This window comes from Perca fluviatilis, chromosome 20 (genome assembly GCF_010015445.1).
Source record: "Perca fluviatilis chromosome 20, GENO_Pfluv_1.0, whole genome shotgun sequence".
NCBI lineage: Eukaryota > Metazoa > Chordata > Actinopteri > Perciformes > Percidae > Perca > Perca fluviatilis.
The window spans coordinates 23,396,108-23,415,800 of NC_053131.1; the positions used below are offsets into that span (position 1 = coordinate 23,396,108).

The 19,693-nt window shown below is 42.1% G+C and overlaps 1 protein-coding gene across 8 annotated transcripts in view; it reads right to left on the reverse strand.

Moving 5' to 3' along the window:
• The window catches only part of dlgap2a (discs, large (Drosophila) homolog-associated protein 2a), a 169,204-nt gene that overhangs the window by 47,316 nt on the left and 102,195 nt on the right, over positions 1 to 19,693 (reverse strand). For 7 of the 8 annotated variants that reach the window (XM_039787069.1, XM_039787063.1, XM_039787062.1 and 4 more), the window contains one exon: positions 3,695 to 4,845. In XM_039787069.1, the coding sequence (XP_039643003.1) occupies positions 3,695 to 4,845 (1,151 nt within the window). Of the gene's footprint in view, positions 1 to 3,694; positions 4,846 to 19,097; positions 19,153 to 19,693 lie in introns of those variants that run through there. The other variant, XM_039787066.1, reaches the window with a different exon arrangement.

Here is a 19,693-nt window from a genome sequence, read left to right on the forward strand (position 1 = left end):
GTAACCTGCTAATTATGGACTTGTCCTGCAATTACCTCTAGGAGTCTGCAGGATAGAGGTCAATTTGATTATTGTTATTTAACATTTTTAACATGAAGTGTTTGCCCATTGTAGTTTTTGTGAGGCTTTGCTGTTGTGTATATTATGAACTTTTCTATTTATCTATTTATGCCAATGTAACCATCTAATGTAAGTTTTTTTGGGGTGTTTTATTATTGTTACTATAAAGAGTGTTGTTTTTTCAGCTACATGTATATTAAACTGATGTTATATATTCATGCCTTATTGCATGTGGACAATGGGATTGGTGGATACCTACAGCCACTTAAGATGGCTTCTCTGTGTCTTATACCATTTGCCTGATGAAGGTCTAGTGCCAAAATGTTGCCATTCAATTTTTCTTTGCAAGTTAGACAGCATGCAGGATTTTGTTTTCAACTTTTGCCATACTCATCCCTCTCCTACGCACCTGTCTCATGAAATAGATGTGCGTAAGTATTTTTCTGATCAGGGATCTCTATTTAACACCTCTACATTCTCCAAACACAGACCATGAGACAAGGTATGTTCTGGACTTATGTTTAAAGACTCTAATACAGTGAAAAATTATTGACAAGAAAATGCTACTAAAGCAGCACATACTGTTTTAAACCCTAAAGACACTATCATAGTTGGCCATTATTATTGATTTGGCCTGGGAGAGCAGTAGCACACAAACGAAAATGGGAGAATGGGCTGGACAATTGACAATTACAGTAAATTGTTATAGCCTGACAACCTCCTTGTAGAATTGAAGGAAACTTTAGGTTTGAGGTAATAAAACACAAATATGAGCAGATGCTCGCTGACATGGTGGTAACCACAGAGCCACGTTGTCACCTCAGGAAACAGAGATGAGTAATATTTAGCTACAAACTGCTGTCTGATCCCGTCGTTCCTGGGACAAATTCTTACTAATTAGTGATTCATGACCAGATAGCTATCTGGGAACCCCTTAATAAAAAGTTAGGCAACCCCTGTGCGTGTAGGTTGTGTTACTGTAGCTTTCAGTCACAGTGCCAGGTTTGTTTCTGCTGCTTTGCACTTCCCTTTTTTAATTTAATCAGCAGTCTTTCTGCCTCTCAAGCTCCACCTTTGGCAAGCCAACATGGCAATTAATTGGCTTATTAAATCCCTCCGCAATGCCCTATCAGCAAAACTATCAAAGACTAATCCTGCCTTTGTACTACAGTACTGTATGCAGGGAGAGAACAGAGTAGTGTGCTGGAACAGCTGACTTAATCAGGGCTGAGAGTTGTCAGTAAGACAAAGTTATTGTACTGTGAAGTTACGGGCTGGATGCAAGGAAGTTGGAGGAGCCATGGATTACAGCTGTTGCTGCAGTCCAGATGTATTTGCATATCTAATTTGGAGAGTGTGTGTAAGAGAGAGCAAGGGAGAGATGGCCGCCCACACACCTATATGCAAAAAATGCTAAATTAGGTGAGTCTGTCGACCTACAACAGAAAAGAATGTTTTGCAACAATCACCTCCTTTCATTAATATCAAGCTCACAGTCAAACCCATTAACATGTGTGTGTGTGTGTGTGTGTGTCTGTGTGCTAATTGGGGCTAATTTGTGAAATTTGTCATTTCAGAGAAAGAGCAACCACTATTGATCTATCTCTGTCACCTCCAATGTCCAGTTAGATCTCTCATATATACACATACGCTACCTCACTCACACACACTCACACGCACATAAACACTCACACACACCTGCTGCATGCACACATATTAACATACGGATACAGAGACAAGTACTGCATATCTTTCTGTCTGCCATCTCATACAACAACACTTCAGAAGTTTTTCATTCCATCAACCAAGGACGCAAACAAGGTGACTAGCACATCATCAAACCATCTGGTTTGCGATAAATAACCCCCGCCCCACACACACACACACACACACACACACACACACACACACACACACACACACACACACACACACACACACACACACACACACACACACACACACACACACACACTCTCTCTCTCTCGCTCTCTCTCACTCACACATGGACAGGATACAGTTTATGTTGTTACAGTGCAGACAGTTGTGGGTAATCCCAATTCAGCAGCAGCAGGAACTGAATACTTCTCAATGTGACCCCTCGGTGTGTATTGTATCATTCCTGACCATTGGCTCTATCTGTCTGCCTGACTGCTCCTGCTGATGAGCAACAACAGTAGCCATGGGGAACATAAACCTCCATCTCTTTTGCCGTTTATTCCCCTCTGCTTCCTGTAGTATCTCCTTGCATCCACAGAGGCACAGACCTCAGCGGTATGTATCTTCAACTTTTTCTCCCTCTCTCCTTCTAAGCATCTCCCAGCTCCCTGAGAGGGCATTGATTCTCCTCCGGGGAGGGAAGATGTGTCACCCTGCACGGATTGGATTGATAACGCTGGGCTAAATATAGCCCTGCGGCAGGAAGGAGCAGAAGGGGATATTTTTAGAAGTGTTTATAGTGCCGTGACTCGGACACTACCTCAGCTGAATGACCAAGTGGAAGTAAGGAAGGGGTGGGGGGCACTAAACACTGCAACTCTCTCATTGAGAGATTACTGCACTTAGTGGGATTGTAAGAAATTTGAGTGGATGAGTGCACTGCCTGTCCAGTTCCAAATGATCATGAATGTTTAAAAAATATGCTAGTCAAAATTATTCCTCTAAAACATTTTCTGTTGACGTAAGCATAGATTGAGTGATTTCTTTGGCTCGTTTGGCAGATTTGAGTAATGTATTGGCTTTCCGTTTACAACAGTATCTAATCCATACAACACACTCTCTGCATAGAGCTCTGAGTCTCCTAGTCTTCTCTCTCAATGTGCTGAAGTGCTCACTTTATTTTGGCTGCAGGCGGTACTTACATGATTCTATCAGATATCCCATTGTTGTATGTTGAGCAGCGTTAATCTATTTTATCCCGATTTTGCAATTTTGGGATTCATAAGGATGCTTTCTTTTCATTTTTTTCTTTCATATACCCTCCAGCATGCATATTAAACCTGTGAGACACTTCTGTGTAAAGTGCTGACTCACTTAAATTATCCCCGGGGTGCTATTGGTCTCCCGCAGAGTCGATCATGGGCCTGAGCTAAATGCTAACCTTGTCTCAGAGCTGACACCGATGCAAAATCGAAGCAACAACACGGTAAAAATCAACATTGATCTCTAGTCTTTTATTCTCACATTGCTGACTCTTCCCCTCCAGCGCAGATCATTTATAAAGTTAATTGATTTATCCTGCTGTGCTAGTCCCTTCTGCTGCCAGCCACATGCTGAGCCATAGGACAGGTTCATATTGTAATATCCAGGGCAGCCACAAACAAAACACTGTATTTTAGATCAATTGGGAATCCAGTTGAGATGAGCAACTTTTCTCTCTTGTCTATTCACCGCTGACACCTGTAGAAAAAGTGTGCTTTGTGTTGTACAATACAGGCTTGTGTTATGAGACAGCTTGTCACTGTCAAATCACCATCTTCTCCTTTCACCAAAACCGTCCAAATACCCATCATCTAGCGATCCACAGATACATGCATTCCAATAAACTAAATCTGTTTATCATTCTGTGAATTTCTCAATTCAAGTAGCATCACAATGTGCACTACTGACACATTGCAAAATAAACCATACTCACCTGTAGATAGTGGCAGGGCCTGACGTTGGGCTTCAGGTCGGTTGGTGTCATGGGCTTCTCCAGGTTGAGTGAGGACTTCCTGTAAGCCTCCTTGGCTTGGCTGACCGTTAGCGTTGACCAGGAGCTCCTCTTCATGAACTTTCCCTCTGGTGCCATGCTTATGCTCTCGCAGGCTGAGCACTTTACATCGTTGTTACTCTTGGAGGTCTTTAGCGACAGGTCTCCAGCCAGGTGGCCGTGCATTGAGTCAGGGTAGCAGTGGCTGATGTGGTCCACAGGATGCCGTGACATGACGCTGGGTGTTCTGTACGTGCTGTCACTATCAAGGTTGTCATCCGAACTCCACCAACCTCCCGAGCGTTGCTTGCTGCTGCCGTCAGATTTACGTTCTTTGCTCTTGCTGCGTTTGCTGTGTTTGTGGTGGCCTTGGTGGTGGTGATGGTGGTGTGCGCTGTCCCGGTGGGAGTCGCTTTTGGTACCGTTCATCTTGGAGGAACCCTCTAGAGAGTGCGACTTTGTGAAGAGCTTCTGTACCGAGTGGACTAAGTGGCGTATTCGCCCGGGGCTTTCATTGCGCTGCTCTGTGGTCGTGGTTGTGGTGGAGGTGCGTTGATATTGCAGCGTGTGGAAGCCATCCCGGTGCAGCGGCATCTGCTTCTCAAATTGGTCCAGAAGGTTTGCTGGGATTCGGTTCATTTTGCCGCTGCCACCGTGTGAGGATGAGCCACCGTCGTCTCGGGAGTCCCTGCCGCCAGAAGTGTTGCCACCGCTTTCCCGCGAAGCACTGCCATAGTGCATGCGGGGGAAAGTGCTACTAGAGATGGAGTGGTCGGTGGCCGACATGGACACCGGTATTACCATGCACTCAGAGTGGATGGAGCTCCGTGGGGAGCAGCGATGGTGACTCTCAAGGGGGCAGCTTTCTGTGGGGCTGAGGAGGTAGGAGGGGGGTCGTGAGTTGCCATGGTAGAGGTGATGGTCCAGGGTATGGTCGCATTCAGCCAGACCACAGGTGTGTGCTGAGATGGGAGAGGTGAGCTTGAGCTGGAGCTGGGCAGGGCGGCCGCCAGAGAGACCCTTCATGTTCCTGGGTGGAGGGGAGTAGCTGTCCTCATCGAAGTACTGCGAGGGTGACCATGAATACTGCTGGTCTGAAAGAAAGAGAGAGAATATTAGATCACACCCTTGGTGAAAAAAAAAGCATATTCCCAAAACAAGAAATGCATATCACATTTAAAGATGGGGGGGAAGAGCCTAGTACCAAATGAAAAGTCCTCGGACAGGTTGGTCATTATCCACCATAATTTCACTCTTCACATCCACTTCAACTACAGACACGGACAGGACACGAAAAACTCAAAAAGTAGCAGATGCGAAACGTGAAAGTGAAATCAACAGATTGCACAGACAAAATCTGTCCTATTTTTTCCCTTCTATTAAGGTCTGCGACGGTATATTGCTACAGGGACAGGGAAAAAAGAGAGAACGAAAGAAAGAGAAAGGCAGGCGACAGGTAGAAGCCAGCACTGCCATTTATCCAATGCAAAGTGAAATAATAGCCTATCACTCCGTGCTGCTGGTGTCATCCATCAAAGCCCTGAGGAGAGTGCTGTGAGGCACACAGCCTGTTAGGAGTCCTTGGGAGACGATCATCAAATGCACCCTCCCTCCTTTTCTCTCTGTTGGCCATAGTCTTAGATTAAAAGAGGTCGGTCACCAAGGGCATACATACCCAACACTTGATTCAAAAGTTTAAACTTAATCAGATGATAGGTTTACTTTTTCTTTATGCCTTGTCACCATATGCTTTTGCTGTAATTACAATGTCTCATCTGAATCACCTCAATTTAAATTGTTTAAATTCCATGTGGAACAGTAAGCATGCTATATGTCATGAATGACCCTCTTAATATTCATTTTGATCATCTGCAAACAGATGAATAGAATAGATCCTGAAAACGATCTAAAGACTTTCACACTTGTTTTCAGTTTATGAGGTTTAAAGCGGCTGTTTTCGAAAATCAGAACATTATTTTGCAGTAAACGAATATTTGCTATGTGAAGAGAGGGGAGTAATGGCGTCCTGAGAAGTCACACTCCCTCTGTGTGTGTTGTAATCTGAGCTTCAGTTCTTTGTTTAGGAAGCTGGTCCGGCTGCATGTCCTTCCTATTGGCGTCGGAATTTGAGGACCTGGGAATGAGAACAGGTTGTTGAAACTGTTGGCCTCCCTTTGTGTTCACGTTTTTGCTGGCTGACTGTTTGGTGGCAATTCGCCGAAGCTAAGCATTGCACGCTGCCCAGGCCGGGCTTCTGCAGGAGAACGGTGCTCAGGTCGGGGCGGTTAACACTACCGCTGATGAGCAGGCCGCCCTGTTGAGTGTAAGCTAAACATGGAGCTAACTAATGCTTTGTTTGCACTGTAGCAGTTAGCCTTGTTAGCTCTCTCCTCTCATGATCTGATGATCACCATTACGAGCCCCGTATGAGCTCTGACATCCCACGGAAGCTCGAGCCAGGTAGTGCACAGTGCAAAGCGGCAGCAATTAGCTAGGCAGTGGGAGCACGATTGGCGTTGTTAGCTCGCAGCTAGTAGTGCTAGCCGCCACCATTACGGCTAAGCCAGCTCCATGTTTGCTTGCCCCTTTAAACTAGCTAATGAGTGTTAATTAAGTTATGCTATATAACAAAAAGTGTATAATCTAATCTTTATTCTGTAAAATAATAATCCCTTTGTCTGCGGTCTGTTTTTGTCTTTCCTCATTATAAACTGAATATTGTAGAAGAAAAACTAGCCCAGGTCATATTTCAAAATCATCTGCATACTGTCTTGTGATATAGGAAATAAACAAAGAAACAAAGAATAACCATCTAAGCTCACTTGCCTGCCAATTATATGCTTCATAAACCCATACACTTTGACTCTCGCTGTAACCCTGTAAAATGAAGGAGAGCTTTTATGAGCTACTGCGGTAGGAGAGAGAGGAGGATGGGAGTTTTAGGCCAAATAGTAGCACTTTTAAGTACATCACTGTACTGACAAATCAATACATTCTTAAATAATTGTTTATCATGAACTTAATTCTGATGTATTGACATGAATACCATGGGCAGCAGGGCTCTGAGGAGCTGGCAGTTGTGAAAGAAGTTACCTTATTCAGGTGCTCCAATGAACAAAATTAGACGTATTGTCGAGTGCCACTAGCTTGTGGCTGCACAAGTAATTCTTACGGCTAGGTTGGAGTTCTGACTAAATGTTATGGTCCATCATATACTGGTGGTATTGTCAGTGCCCCTTAAGACAACAGCTGCTTCCTGTCAGATTGTTTTCTTTTCTCAATACCAATAAGGGAAAACATATCTTTACCAATGAGGACAACACATTTGTCTTTCCTAGAAACTCTCTACGCATTGAACAGCTCCCCTTTCCTACCACCATGGTACACTGGGATACGATGGACAGTTTGCAGCAGAACCATCAACTTTTTCACTCCATGCAGTCTTATTTTTTTGTCAAAACCTGGTACCCACATTACTCACAATGCAACTCAACTGTCAATATTAGATCAGAGATTTAAGTGTCTTTTGCTAGCAGTGGCTAATATAGCCTTTGCTAGCCTATGCTAGAGATAAAATTAAGTCGGTCATTTTAATTAACCTGATCAAGAATGACCCTGACCAGTCACTCCCAGGGCTCTTAATTTTAATTTCCTTTTGTTGATGAACACTGGACAATGTGTGGAATGTTAAAGATTTTAGCCTTTGGACAAAACTTTAAATATAGGGAAAAAAGACTTGAAAGACTTACTTGCAACCAGGAGTTGCAGATATGGATAAAATGCTTCACAGTATTGATACATTTCTAAAAGACACTGTTTATTGAGGAAATAATCAGAAAGAAATCTTTGTGTAATCCTATGAATTAAAATAAGTTACTTCATCACATCGATGCAAAAATCATGCAACATTGCCATGGTTAGGATTACTCCCGAGAGCCAAATGACAATTGACAAACTGATATTGTATCAAACTCTATATTGTATATTTCCCAACCCTTCCTGCGAATATCCAGCAATTCAGTAATTCATTTGAAAGAGATTTTATTTATTGGACATTTGAATACAACTGTATAAGCTTCACTCACACAAATTACAGGCCCGACATTGTCAAAAATCCTCTCTGGTCTGGTCACTGGACCCTCAAGATGTTTGTCACTGGATATATTAAGGATGTTCCTCTCTTAACTCTAAGAGAGTCTCATTCACAAATCCAAAAACCTGTCCAAGACTATGAGAATGACTGTGCTGTTAGTGAAATGTGAATATGGGTGGATGTTTCTTTTCATCTTTTAAATTGGATAAAATTAATTCCATTCAGACTTATTTTTAATGAGGTCTAAGATCTCAACACCTGAGGTGCAGCCTTGCTCTTCTGTTGCCGTCTTCCTCCATCTGTCGAGATGAAAACAAATTCTCGTTGTTTACCAGTCTTAACACGAGGATGTCTAACTTGGCATCCTGATGTAAAATGAATTTAGGCTACTTTAAACATGCATGAGGGAAAAAACGGTTAGGACATTTCCCTGAGGATGGAGTGTTGTTGTGAGGCTGTACATCACAGAGCTGAAAATGCCTATCAAAAAACATTAGGCCTACTACGGAGTACAGTTCAACAGGCTACATCAGGTGAACTTGCTTAGTTTGAGTCGGTTCAGTTTACTCGCTGCAAAGCTAGTAATTGCAGCAGAAGGATGACGTTGCATTATTGATTGATGTGATGCTACATTTCTGTCTGAAGTTATGTCACTGTCTTACTCCAAGGCCTTTTCTCTAACGGCAGACTATTCCTTGAGGTATCTCAGGGAGCTGCACTGAATAAATTATCTATCGGCAGAGTTATGGCATTTCCGGGGATTATACGACAGATGACAGACTCATCCGCCCTCTATATCTCTTTCTCCTTTTTCCCACCTCTTCCTCTGCTGATACAGAATTTAAGTTTCGCTAAAGGCAAGAAAAAATAGACGCATGATTCAAGAAGTAAGTCCTACAGAACATTTCGAAGGTTATTTAATATTTACACGAGGCGGCTTGAGGGAAAGCAGCTCTCTCAGTGAGTGTGCATCCTTCTGGCAAGTGCTCTGCAAACAGGGAGACAAGTATCTGTGACATCCATGGACAGGGAGAGGGCATGTTATTTTTACAAAGATACCAGCACCTGCCATCAAATTATTGTCTTCCTGGCAAGGTTGCCAACTGCTAAAATGGACTGCAAGGATGGAGGGCGAATTTAGTGAACTGGGTGGCAAATACATTTCAGCACAATATACAACAGTAAGACAACATTATCTTTGAATGTCTGGCTATCGTGCTTTTAAATGTTGATGGGCCACGATAATAATGATTATGCAGATGAATAATAATATCGAACATTTTTAAGAAAGGAAAAGGCTGGGATCTGAAGGTTAAAACAACTCACCAGACACAAACTTTTTCACTGCAGAGACAAGAAGTCCTCTTGTGATAAGCAGGTATTTCAATAAAAAAAAAAAAAAAAACGATTCACATTTAACTTAACACTTTGTACATTCTGCAATCATCCAATCATGTCTGATTTAACACCTGAACCAACATCCAGCTCCATAATGTTGTCAAAGCCCTCTGGGATCGACGGTGATATACACACCTTATATCTGACACGAGAAAGTGGAGGGAAGGGAAACCGAGTCAGAGGCTCATTTATTAAGGGCTTCTGTTTTGTGCTGCTGCTCCGCCCGAGTGTGAGTAAAGGTCGTTTTGCTCCTCTTAACACATTAGCATTTAAATAGCATTATATCTGCACTGAGTATCACTGACAGCTCCCACTCTTCCACAAGCTCAGACCTTAACTGGAGTTGAAAACAAAGTTAAAAGATAATAAACCGCTGGACTAGACTGAGAGATCAAAGGCATGCGACCTTCAGAGTTTGGCAGTGGTTAGCATGGTGGCTAGCTGGCGCACTATTTAAGAGAGGATTAAGATAAAGGCGACTGAGTCCCAAAGTTGAGGGAACGCATGAGAGACTTGTGCTGGCAGCCTTTTAATGTTTTGCATCAGCAATAGAATCTGTCATTTCTGAGTTATCTGGCATCAAACACCCAAACTGCTTCAGTACTTTCATTTGGTTGCCGTCTGTAGAGAATCTGTACATTTCTGAAATTTGAAAAAGATGCAAAAAGAGCCAGACAACTGGAAAACATCGGCCAAGTTCATTTTAATCCCACATGCTTTTAAATCCAGTGAAAAATTCTACTGTGCAACAAATGTCAAAAAGACTTTTAGTAGCAATAGAGCTCAACAGTCCCGCCCCTCCTCCGAGAGACCTTGGGTTCCGGAAGTAAATTTCCCATTCATTTCTCCCATTGACGTCTGGAAAAATCTGTGTATAAAGAGTTTTAGACCATGCCTTAGGCTAACCAGCTACGACGTGACTCATAAGCATACAACATATAATTTCGAGTGAAAAAACGAACAGAAAATCCCAAAAAAGTCAAGTCAAAGGTACAAGACTGTGTACATATTTTCATTATCAAGCGAAGGAACTACTCATCCCATAAACCACCGCGCACCACTGAATAAAGGAAGCTATGTTAGTTTAGCTAACAGCTAATTTGGCTAACTGCTAGCTGAGACAGGATGTAATAACTTTAAAAGACCCTCAAAATAAAACCTGAAAATAACCGTTAAAATATATAACAGCTGTTACGTCAGCTGCCTGCTTTACCCAGTGTTTAGTTTGAGTTAACGTTATTTTAGACTGAATCAAGCTGTCAGCTAGCAGTTAGCCGAATTAGCTGTTAGCTAAACTAACGTTAGCTTCCCGGTGGAGGCTAATGGCAGAAGCGTGGAACAGAGTCGTAAATCCTCGTAAAACAGGATTATCATCTTGGGCATGCGCATGACGGATCGTGCAGGCAGCTCCCGGCAGCCCCCCTCCTCACTAGCATGACTTCCACCAATCAGAGGCATCACTGTGGGATTGTGGGATTGTTCAGGATTGTGGGTAATGGAGTACTTATCCAAGACATCGCGAATAAAAGACATTTATCTCAAAACAAGTTTGGTGCCCCATGAACTTTTGGCATCTATATGAGCAATACAATCGCTTAGTCATGTCGTAGCTGGTTTTAAGTCTACCATCGACAGTTAAGATTTTATGGCTTATAATCCAATTGTTAATGGAGAAATTGCATTGTATTTTTACTTCCGGAACCTGCTGCTGACTGTTGAGCTCTATTACTAAAAATGTTTAGAACATGTTTCCAAAAACAGCCTTGTCTAGTGTTTCCGTCAGCATCCCTTCCAACTAACCAGAGGAGAGTCACACCCCTTATTTTCTGAGCAAAACAAATCGATAGAGCAGCTTTCTTATCCATCTCCCAAAGGTTAAATGCAGTCTCACTAGAATTCATGGCCTTTCTTTAGAAAATCAAAGGAAAGAGAATTGTGTCCCCAACCCTCGGGGCAAATCAGCAATGGTAAGAGCTATTCGAGTGGAGGCAACGGACAAAGAGTCAAAGCAGCAAATCTGTCAGCTTTGCAAGCCTCATGATATCCACCATAGCAGCTACGATCAAAATAAGGCCCCAGCTTACGGCTTTGGCAGATATCCTCCATCCGAGTGACAGCACAGGACGATTCATGCACACATTTCAAGTGTGGATAGTGAGCTGAAAATGAACCCACAGGATTTTAATTGCTAATGCAATACTCAAATAACTGAGCTGTTTCAAACTGCCACAGCAATTGGGAGCCAATCACTTGTCACTGCTATTTTTCCTCATAGACCATCTGTCTCTGGCCAAGCGTGACACCTAAAATGAAAAAAAACTGTTCCTTTCATGTTTGTGGCTATGACTGACGTCCAATGAGTCTGTTATATTACTGTGTGCTGAGTCAGCAATGAATGTGTCACAGGTGGACATGTATGTTCGCAAGGCTGCTCATGCAGTTACACAATGGGGGAGGACCTGCTCTTACAACCGGCCTTCAATCAAACTGGGAATTCATGCTGGGGTGATTTAGAGCAGAGCCACTATGACTGAATCAATACCATGACAATGATTCACACTATTAAAAAAGACCAGCAGTCTACCAACTGGCCTCTGTGAAATACCAAGTGACTCATTGCTTTGGAGTCTATGATGAACGTTGTTACCTGTGATAAAACAATGACATATTACACAATAAAAACACTGTGTATCTGCTAATCATGGTTGACAGCTGAAACAGCTCTGTCACAGTGGCTGTTTTTCAAGTTGCTTTTATTTTGGAAACATAGTATTTATTGGGAACTTTGGTCAAAATATACAACCATCTCCTGGGACAATACCTGCTGAAAACACAGGATCTTAGCTTGTTTGTGCTTGTGTGTGTTTGGGACGCCTTCTCCAAATTTAATTACTACAAGAACCACAATTTCTTTTAATGCTAAAAAAAGAAGCTCAGCTGTGTGAATGTGTAATGGTGAACACAAAGTGCAAACTATATGAAAACTATGCAAGCTGTTCAAGAAGTGGCGGGTTCCACCCCCAAATTCAGAGTGCAGAGCACAAGAAGGCCTCTGTGTACATACAAGGAATTTGAGTTTTTTTTGCATTGCTTCAATGTACTTACACAGAAACAGCTAGGGCTAAGGAAAACAAAGCTAAATAAAGGTAAAGAATAGACAGGACTAGTATGTACACAAGATTATGAACAAAAGAGTTATATATTCCATGAGAGGAAAGAACTTTAAAATCATATAAAACTAGGGCTGTCAAAATTAATGCAATAATAACGCAAATTCCTTTTGACGCCATTTTTAAAAATTTTTATGTGCGATTAACGCACGCGTGTTCTGTGATTAGAAATTCGAAGCGATGCAGCAGTAACGTTGTGGATGGCTAGCAGAAACAAAGCTCCTTGAGCAGAAATTGATAGAGACAAGGGTAGTTTGGATGGCAAGTTCAGCTTCAAAGCCCTTCCAGAGAGTTCTCTCCACAAGACTTAAGTTATTTGCATGTACTGTTGATGTGAAGTGAGTTACCACCGGAGTGCATCGAGTCTCAAATCGAGTCTATATCGACGACGTTTAATTTCCGGCATTGCTCAGGTGCTGCCGGAAATTCGGCCGGATGTCCCTCATTTCGGCCGGATGTCCCTCATTTCAGCCGGATGTCTGTCACCTTCCGCTATCCTGGATAGTTTGAAACGGAGACGTCTGGACAACTCTACAAGCAACAAACGTTCAACAGCGATAGCTACATGGGTGGCTACAGCTTGAAGGCCGATTAACATAGAGTACGAGTGTAGAGGATGAGGGTCTCTTATAGATTATTATTATTGTTATAATATTCTAGACAGTAATTATCATTGTTTTGGATTGTTGAAATAAAAATAAACAGTTGTATAAAGCAAGCATATTTGTCCACTCCCATGTTGATAAGTGCATTCAAATTTAAAAAAAAATTCCTTTTAAAGTACATATACAACAGATAAAAACAATTAATTTGCGGTTAATCGCGAGTTATCTATGGACAATCGTGCGATTAATAACGACTAAATATTTTAATCGATTGACAGCTCTATATGAAACATTTAACCCCAACCCGCAATGATGCACACCTTTGAACATGTTTAAAAGACGTGCATGTTTGGTTTGTTGCACTGTAGCCTCTAGTGGGTCCTGTTACACAAAGCTGCATGTGGCTACGCTTACACACCTGGGAGTGCTGTCTGATGTGACAAATGGCAGCTAGGGAGAACACCACCCTCCCCAGCAATCAAAGCCTACACCCCACTTTCTTTCTGCCAGTAGGGGGAGGTTTGCCTTAGTGCACAGAAGGATAGATGAGAGCCAGAAGAAAGCTAGCGGAGGTAAGTGGATATTGTCTACGGAGCTTCTGTAAACAACAATAATAAATAAGGAAATACCGTTTGTGTGTTTCTGTACGTTTTGGGAGAGTCTGGGGAGATAATAGGTACAGGCGATGATGCTGCTACAGCGTGAACAGGAACTATAGCAGCAGATATGCATATACTTCTAAACCCTCCCAAAGAGCTCTGCTCACAAGTCTATCAGCCTTGGCAGTAATCTCTTCAAAAATGATTAGGCCATTGGCAGGCTGTCCCAATGAATGTAAAATGGCAATTTCTCTTCTCTAACACGCAATTTCACCTACAGAGTGGCGAGCTGAAGGCAGCCATAGTATTTAGTTGCAGAGAGATTATGGTGGCCAGATAAGGACAAGCCGCTGAATGTCTGAATACTTATCGTGAGCTCGCTAATGACGAAGTGTTATCTGTGCTGCGCTCAGCGCTCCTCCTCAGCTCTCCTCTTTCTCTGCCAGTCAAAGTAGGGACAGAACGATAGGTAGCAGAAAGAAATTTAAAAAAGTGTCGGGATCAGCGTTCCTTGTTCCTCCCAGAATGACAATACTTGAGGCTTTTGTGCTTCCCAATCTACTGGTTTCTCTTTTGTATTTTGGAATTGAACACAAAAAGCTGCATTATTAACGCTTATACTGAAAATGTACAGCCCATCTCATATTCAACTGTGGTAATGCCATCCCACACAACATCACAACAGTAAAGCAACGGTGCCAAATTGTCTTATCTTTGTTACATTTATTTTTCAAGCAACAATCTCCTCAATCTAAATCTTTTCAAGGCCCCCATTTCACTTACAAGAGCCCCATAAATGGACTTGGAGTCCAACAATGCCCCCGGGCAAACTCTTGCCAAGTGTGGTAGATTGCATGGGCTTGCATTTACATGGTGGAATCATAAATCCAGCCCAGCTCTCCAGCTATGAATACATCATGCTGATTGTGAAATTCTGCCACAGGAAAAGCCCTTTGAGTGTGTGTATGTGTTTGAGAGAGAAAGAGAGTAAGTCGCATCTTATGTAACAGCGAGGACTGCATTCCTGGGCAAGTTGTTAGAGGAAGCCTCAGAACGGTCCCTGGTTGCCATGGCAACATACTCTGAAGTTCCCATCCTTTTTCTGCCTTTGCAGCCACTGAGGACTTCAGGAAAAAATGAGAGATCATTTATATATTGTCACACTGGTATTATTTGCCGGGGATGTTAAAAAATAAAAAATATTCAGGACCGGACACATGGCAAGGTCCAAACCAGCCCTCAGTCCCCAGAGACAATCCCATCACGGAACTGATTTTAAAACCACTACAGGTCCTCCGGGCCCTGCAGGCATCCAAACTCCTCAGCCTGAAGAAGACAATTGAAATCCTTTCCCCTCTAATGTCATTTTCCTCTCTGCAGACCACAGCAGCCCAGAGAGCGAGGGTGGGGGCCGACCATAATGAGTTTTTGGAGATGGAAGTGATACCGACAGTCCAGTTCAGATCCTTGTCTCTCAATCGCGTTTTTCTCCAAAGTCAACCAGAACATTAGAGGCACAAAGTCAATCAGTGTGTTACATGATTTGCTATGATGTTAATCGGGACAAAATCTGATCAGAAAAATTAAGTGGACTGACAACATTTGAGGGTGGCAAACAATTAGGACTGATAGAGTGCTTTGCTAGGCTTGAATTACCATAAGGATCACATGCACTGTGCACGACTGGAATAATTCAAATACTGAACTATGCTGCTACACAAAACCTTCATCGGCTAAAAAAAAAATCATTCACGTTTGTGTGCACACAGACACCCACAAACGCCACGTGTTGATTTGGATGGAGGAAGGTTGGATGTCGCTCTGGGGACTGAATTAGAACCTGGACACATCGGACAGTAAAATGTAATTAGTGTAAGTGCCTGTCCTGGTGTTTTACTGGTCTAATTTCAGTGAAATGAAAGAAGTGCTATTGACAGTGCCCTGTGTGCATTCTAAATGCATCATATAAAAACTATTTAAAAATTGTAACAGCTTATATTGCCACTCCATGGAGTTGTACTGATACACTTGTTGAGTGATGCGCTGCCAACAGCTGCCACGGTTATCACTGAAGTGACTGTACAGTATGTTTTGTTATTGTTACATTTCATCCTACTGATAATGCTAAATGTTAAGTTAATAACTTAAGATACTTAGGGCTGCAACTAACAGTAGGCTACTTTTACTATAAGGTAGTCTGCAGATTATTTTCTTGATTCATCAATGAATTGTTGAGTCGTTAAAATGGCAGAAAACACTTGACAAGTTACTGAGGTGAGTCTTCAAGTTTTGTCTGACCAACAGTCCAAAACCCAAAGATATTCAGAAAAGCAGAAAATATTCATGAAGAAAAAATAGGGAATGCTGCACCGGGTCAAGACGCTTGGTGATGTTGAAGGATTGGGCAATTAGTCGATTTTAATGCATGCACCCATGTATTATTAAGGATTAACTTACTATCGCCGTGCCTAGTATGCTTTTTAAGACTGCCAAGTGCCGACCAATATTTCTTTATTGTTACCAGAAAATATTCACATTTGACAAGCTGGAACCAGTAAATGTTTTGCATTTTTGTTCTGGTAATCGGTTATCAAAAATGTTGCTTATCAACAATTGTTTTAGCTTTAGAACTTTAAAAAGCATTTTGTAAGCACAGATGGCAATTGTAAAAGCATAAGCTGTGTATGATTAGACATGAATAACATGAAAAAAGACATCAACGACCATGCAAAAGAAATGTTGAAGTAACAGTATACGTAAAGAATATGAAGCAATAATGTATGAATTATTTTAAATGAATTCTGTGTCTTTTCATTTGCATCAGTTGACCTTGTCTGGCAGCTTTCAACCCATCAAACACCACCTAAAAGTATGAGCTAATGCCCAAAATGAGAAGAAAGCCAGTCAATAACAGACTAGGGGTAGTCCAAAAATGACCTTTGTAAGATGAGAAAGACTCCGGTGCAAAAGGTCACAAAACACTGAGCTGCATTTTGACAACCTGGATGTTTACTTAATAAAATATTTTCCTAAGATGCCTTACATTTTCCACTTCTAAATTATATATGAAGGCTATACTGCAAAGTGTTAATTAGGTAAGGACATTATGGCAGATGTTGTTGAATGGGCACTCTCCTCCTGTACAGTACATGCCACGTGATGCTGTGTTACAGGTCTGAGTTAAAAGAGTAATGGAGATCAGATATGTAAACATTTATCGTCAACATCTGTGCAAAAGCACCCTTTAGGGGGCAGGCTGGCTTTCATTTGCTTCCCTAGGCAGTCACTCAAACCACATGATTCTAGTAATAATTCAATGGAGTGAGAGGGCCCCCCCCCCAGATGCAACACAAGTAGCTGTTTTGGGATAAAAGGAGATGTAGAAAACCTGGATATAGGCTTTGAGAACAGCCAGACTGGATTGGAAGTAATGCAGCTGTTGCCTGGTGTTTGATGCTTAAGTGTGCAACAGACAACAGACAACGTCGACTGAAAGTAACTCACAAGAAACAGAGAAAACATATCGACAGCGAGCACTGAGATTGATTGGTGACAGGCCAAACATGTTTCCCATTTTCAGTTGATATCCCTACTTCACACTCTTTTTGGTCCCAGGGGTCTGACTGCAGCCTCTTCCACCGAACGTCATCGACAAGCAATTTTTGAATCTCCGTAAGGTGAGCAGAAATAATTCATAATGACAGATGGGTCGGCACACATGTATTTGTGTGAGGGAATCTGTGTGCTGTCAGATCGAGAGAGTGTGTGAAGAAGAGTGACAGGCATAGGGGAAAAAGAGGGTGAAAGACAAGTCAGTATTCAGTTATAATCACGCAAAGTTCTGTCAGGAACACTTACTTGGTGTAGTAAATGGAGATGACAATACAATTTGACTTGGAGGTACAATATGTCTACTCTTGGGGAACACTCTGCTGCTGAAATATGTATACCATAGCATCTTGGCAGCAATATGATAAATAAAATACAGGCAGCAATGCAAATTTTGAGGTAAAAACACACCTTTAAGTATAGCATTCATTCTCAATGTGTAACAAAACAGGCTTCACAATGAAAATGTATGAGCTGCTGATAAAGATGATGTTTAGATAATGGCTAGGAAGCTAAACAACTCGAAGTTTCAGCTGACGTTCAACATTGCTCTAAAAGCAGTCTCTGACATAATCGTTTCTAAAGCAAGTGGAACCACTGCCACAACAGACATCCATCCATCCATCCCTCCATCCACCCACCCCATCAAGACTCCACAACAGCTGTCCTTGTTCATTACCTCCAAAGCTTTGAGCTGGAAGTTGCTTAGAAACAAAGCTCGATCACATCACAGCCAAGAACAGAGTGTTTGCCAGTGCCAGGGGCCACATGCAGTGCATGGGGGAGATGTAACAGTCATACAGCGAAGCAGCAACTAGCTGTGTCAGGGCCCTCAGGGAACCTCCGAAGTCCGTATTTCTAGACTCAGTACGTCATAACAGGCCAACAATACCGGTTTTATTTCAAAGGCTCTTCCCAATAGTGGCTGAGCAATACTGCCGTCCTACTCACATCATGTGTATCATCAGCAATTTGTGTAGTCAGAAAGTCAGAAAATATATTCAAAAAAATCACATCATATCTACCAGGTATTTAAGCTCAGGGGGGGGGAACCCATCTCTGAGAAATACACAGTATGACATTAACAACAGCAATGAAAAAAGCCACTGCAGGGTGTAAATACTAGAAACCAGAAAAAACTCTGATTGTTGTTGTTAGCAGCATGGACATGCTGTTAATCATATGGTGTTGTAGGCAAATAGTTATTGTCATTTAGCTATGTAAGGGTTAATGCCGTCGTCCATTAATACCTGACAATGGACACCTCGAAGGGCATTAACCCGCTTATACCATGGTCACTTGCCAAATAACATATTTTTAAAACATTAGTTTATATTTTAATTAGTTTTACAATCGAAATCTAAAGTTTATCCAAACAATAACTCCGTTTCCCTGGTTACGCCTGACGGTTTGACTAATACCTGGAACAATCATTCCCATCCATCAGGTTCTTATGCAATGCAAACGTTGTAGACTCCCCTAGGAATTAGGAAGGACCTTAGATACGACATGCCTCCCATAGCAACAGGAGATATTTATATAGCTAGTCATGATAGAACCCTTCAGTTTAGCTACGAGCCAGAAAGCTAACGTTATGATAGCAAGATCCAAAGTCAATAACATTGTGTACAGTTGGCAATCAGTAAAAATAATTTGACAGTATGTTGGACAGCAAGACAAGCTAGCTATCCAGCCATGTCATTGTCCCCAAAACAATATAACGACTTTTACGAACAATTTGATCCGCGATGTGTAACGTTACTGTCGGCCGCAGCAGCGCAGCCTGAAGCAGCGAGCTGAACAGTGAACGGGATGTGAGACAACGTTATTCGCTGTGAAACAAAGTCAGTCCAGAGGGGCAGTAGAACTTACTTCTTGCAGCCTGTGTGTTTTAGCGCCATCCTGTGGTGTTCAGAGGAGGAGTTGGAAATAATAAATCCAAATATCCTTTTTTGATTTAATGTAGCGCATTCATTTAGAACAGTAAACAGTCAGTTTCACCGGAACTCCTTTAGTAGGTGTCCTACATCACTTTTTAATGGACACCCTGCAGCCAATCAGAATCGAGTATTCACCCAGACCATGGAATAAGCATATGTCAATGGGTATAAATGGATTTATACCATGGTCTGGCTGCGCGTCGGGCGGTTCACGCCTCGCAGTCGTCCATTAATACCTGACAATGGACACCTCGTCGGGCATTAACCCTTACACATTTACCATTAACCTGGTACACCTGCCAGAGAGGGCACTTACCTGGTGATACATTTGTCATTTTCTGACTTGATGAGTAGATAAGGAACGCTTTTTACCATTTTCTTTGAATTTTATGGACCAAATCTTTTGATCAATTAATCGAAAAAACAACTGACAGAAAAACAATTGAAAACAATTGTTAGTTGCAGCCCTAGTCTCATTTGGGTAGGAAGCACAGGTCACACAGGTGGAATATCACAAAATAAATGCCA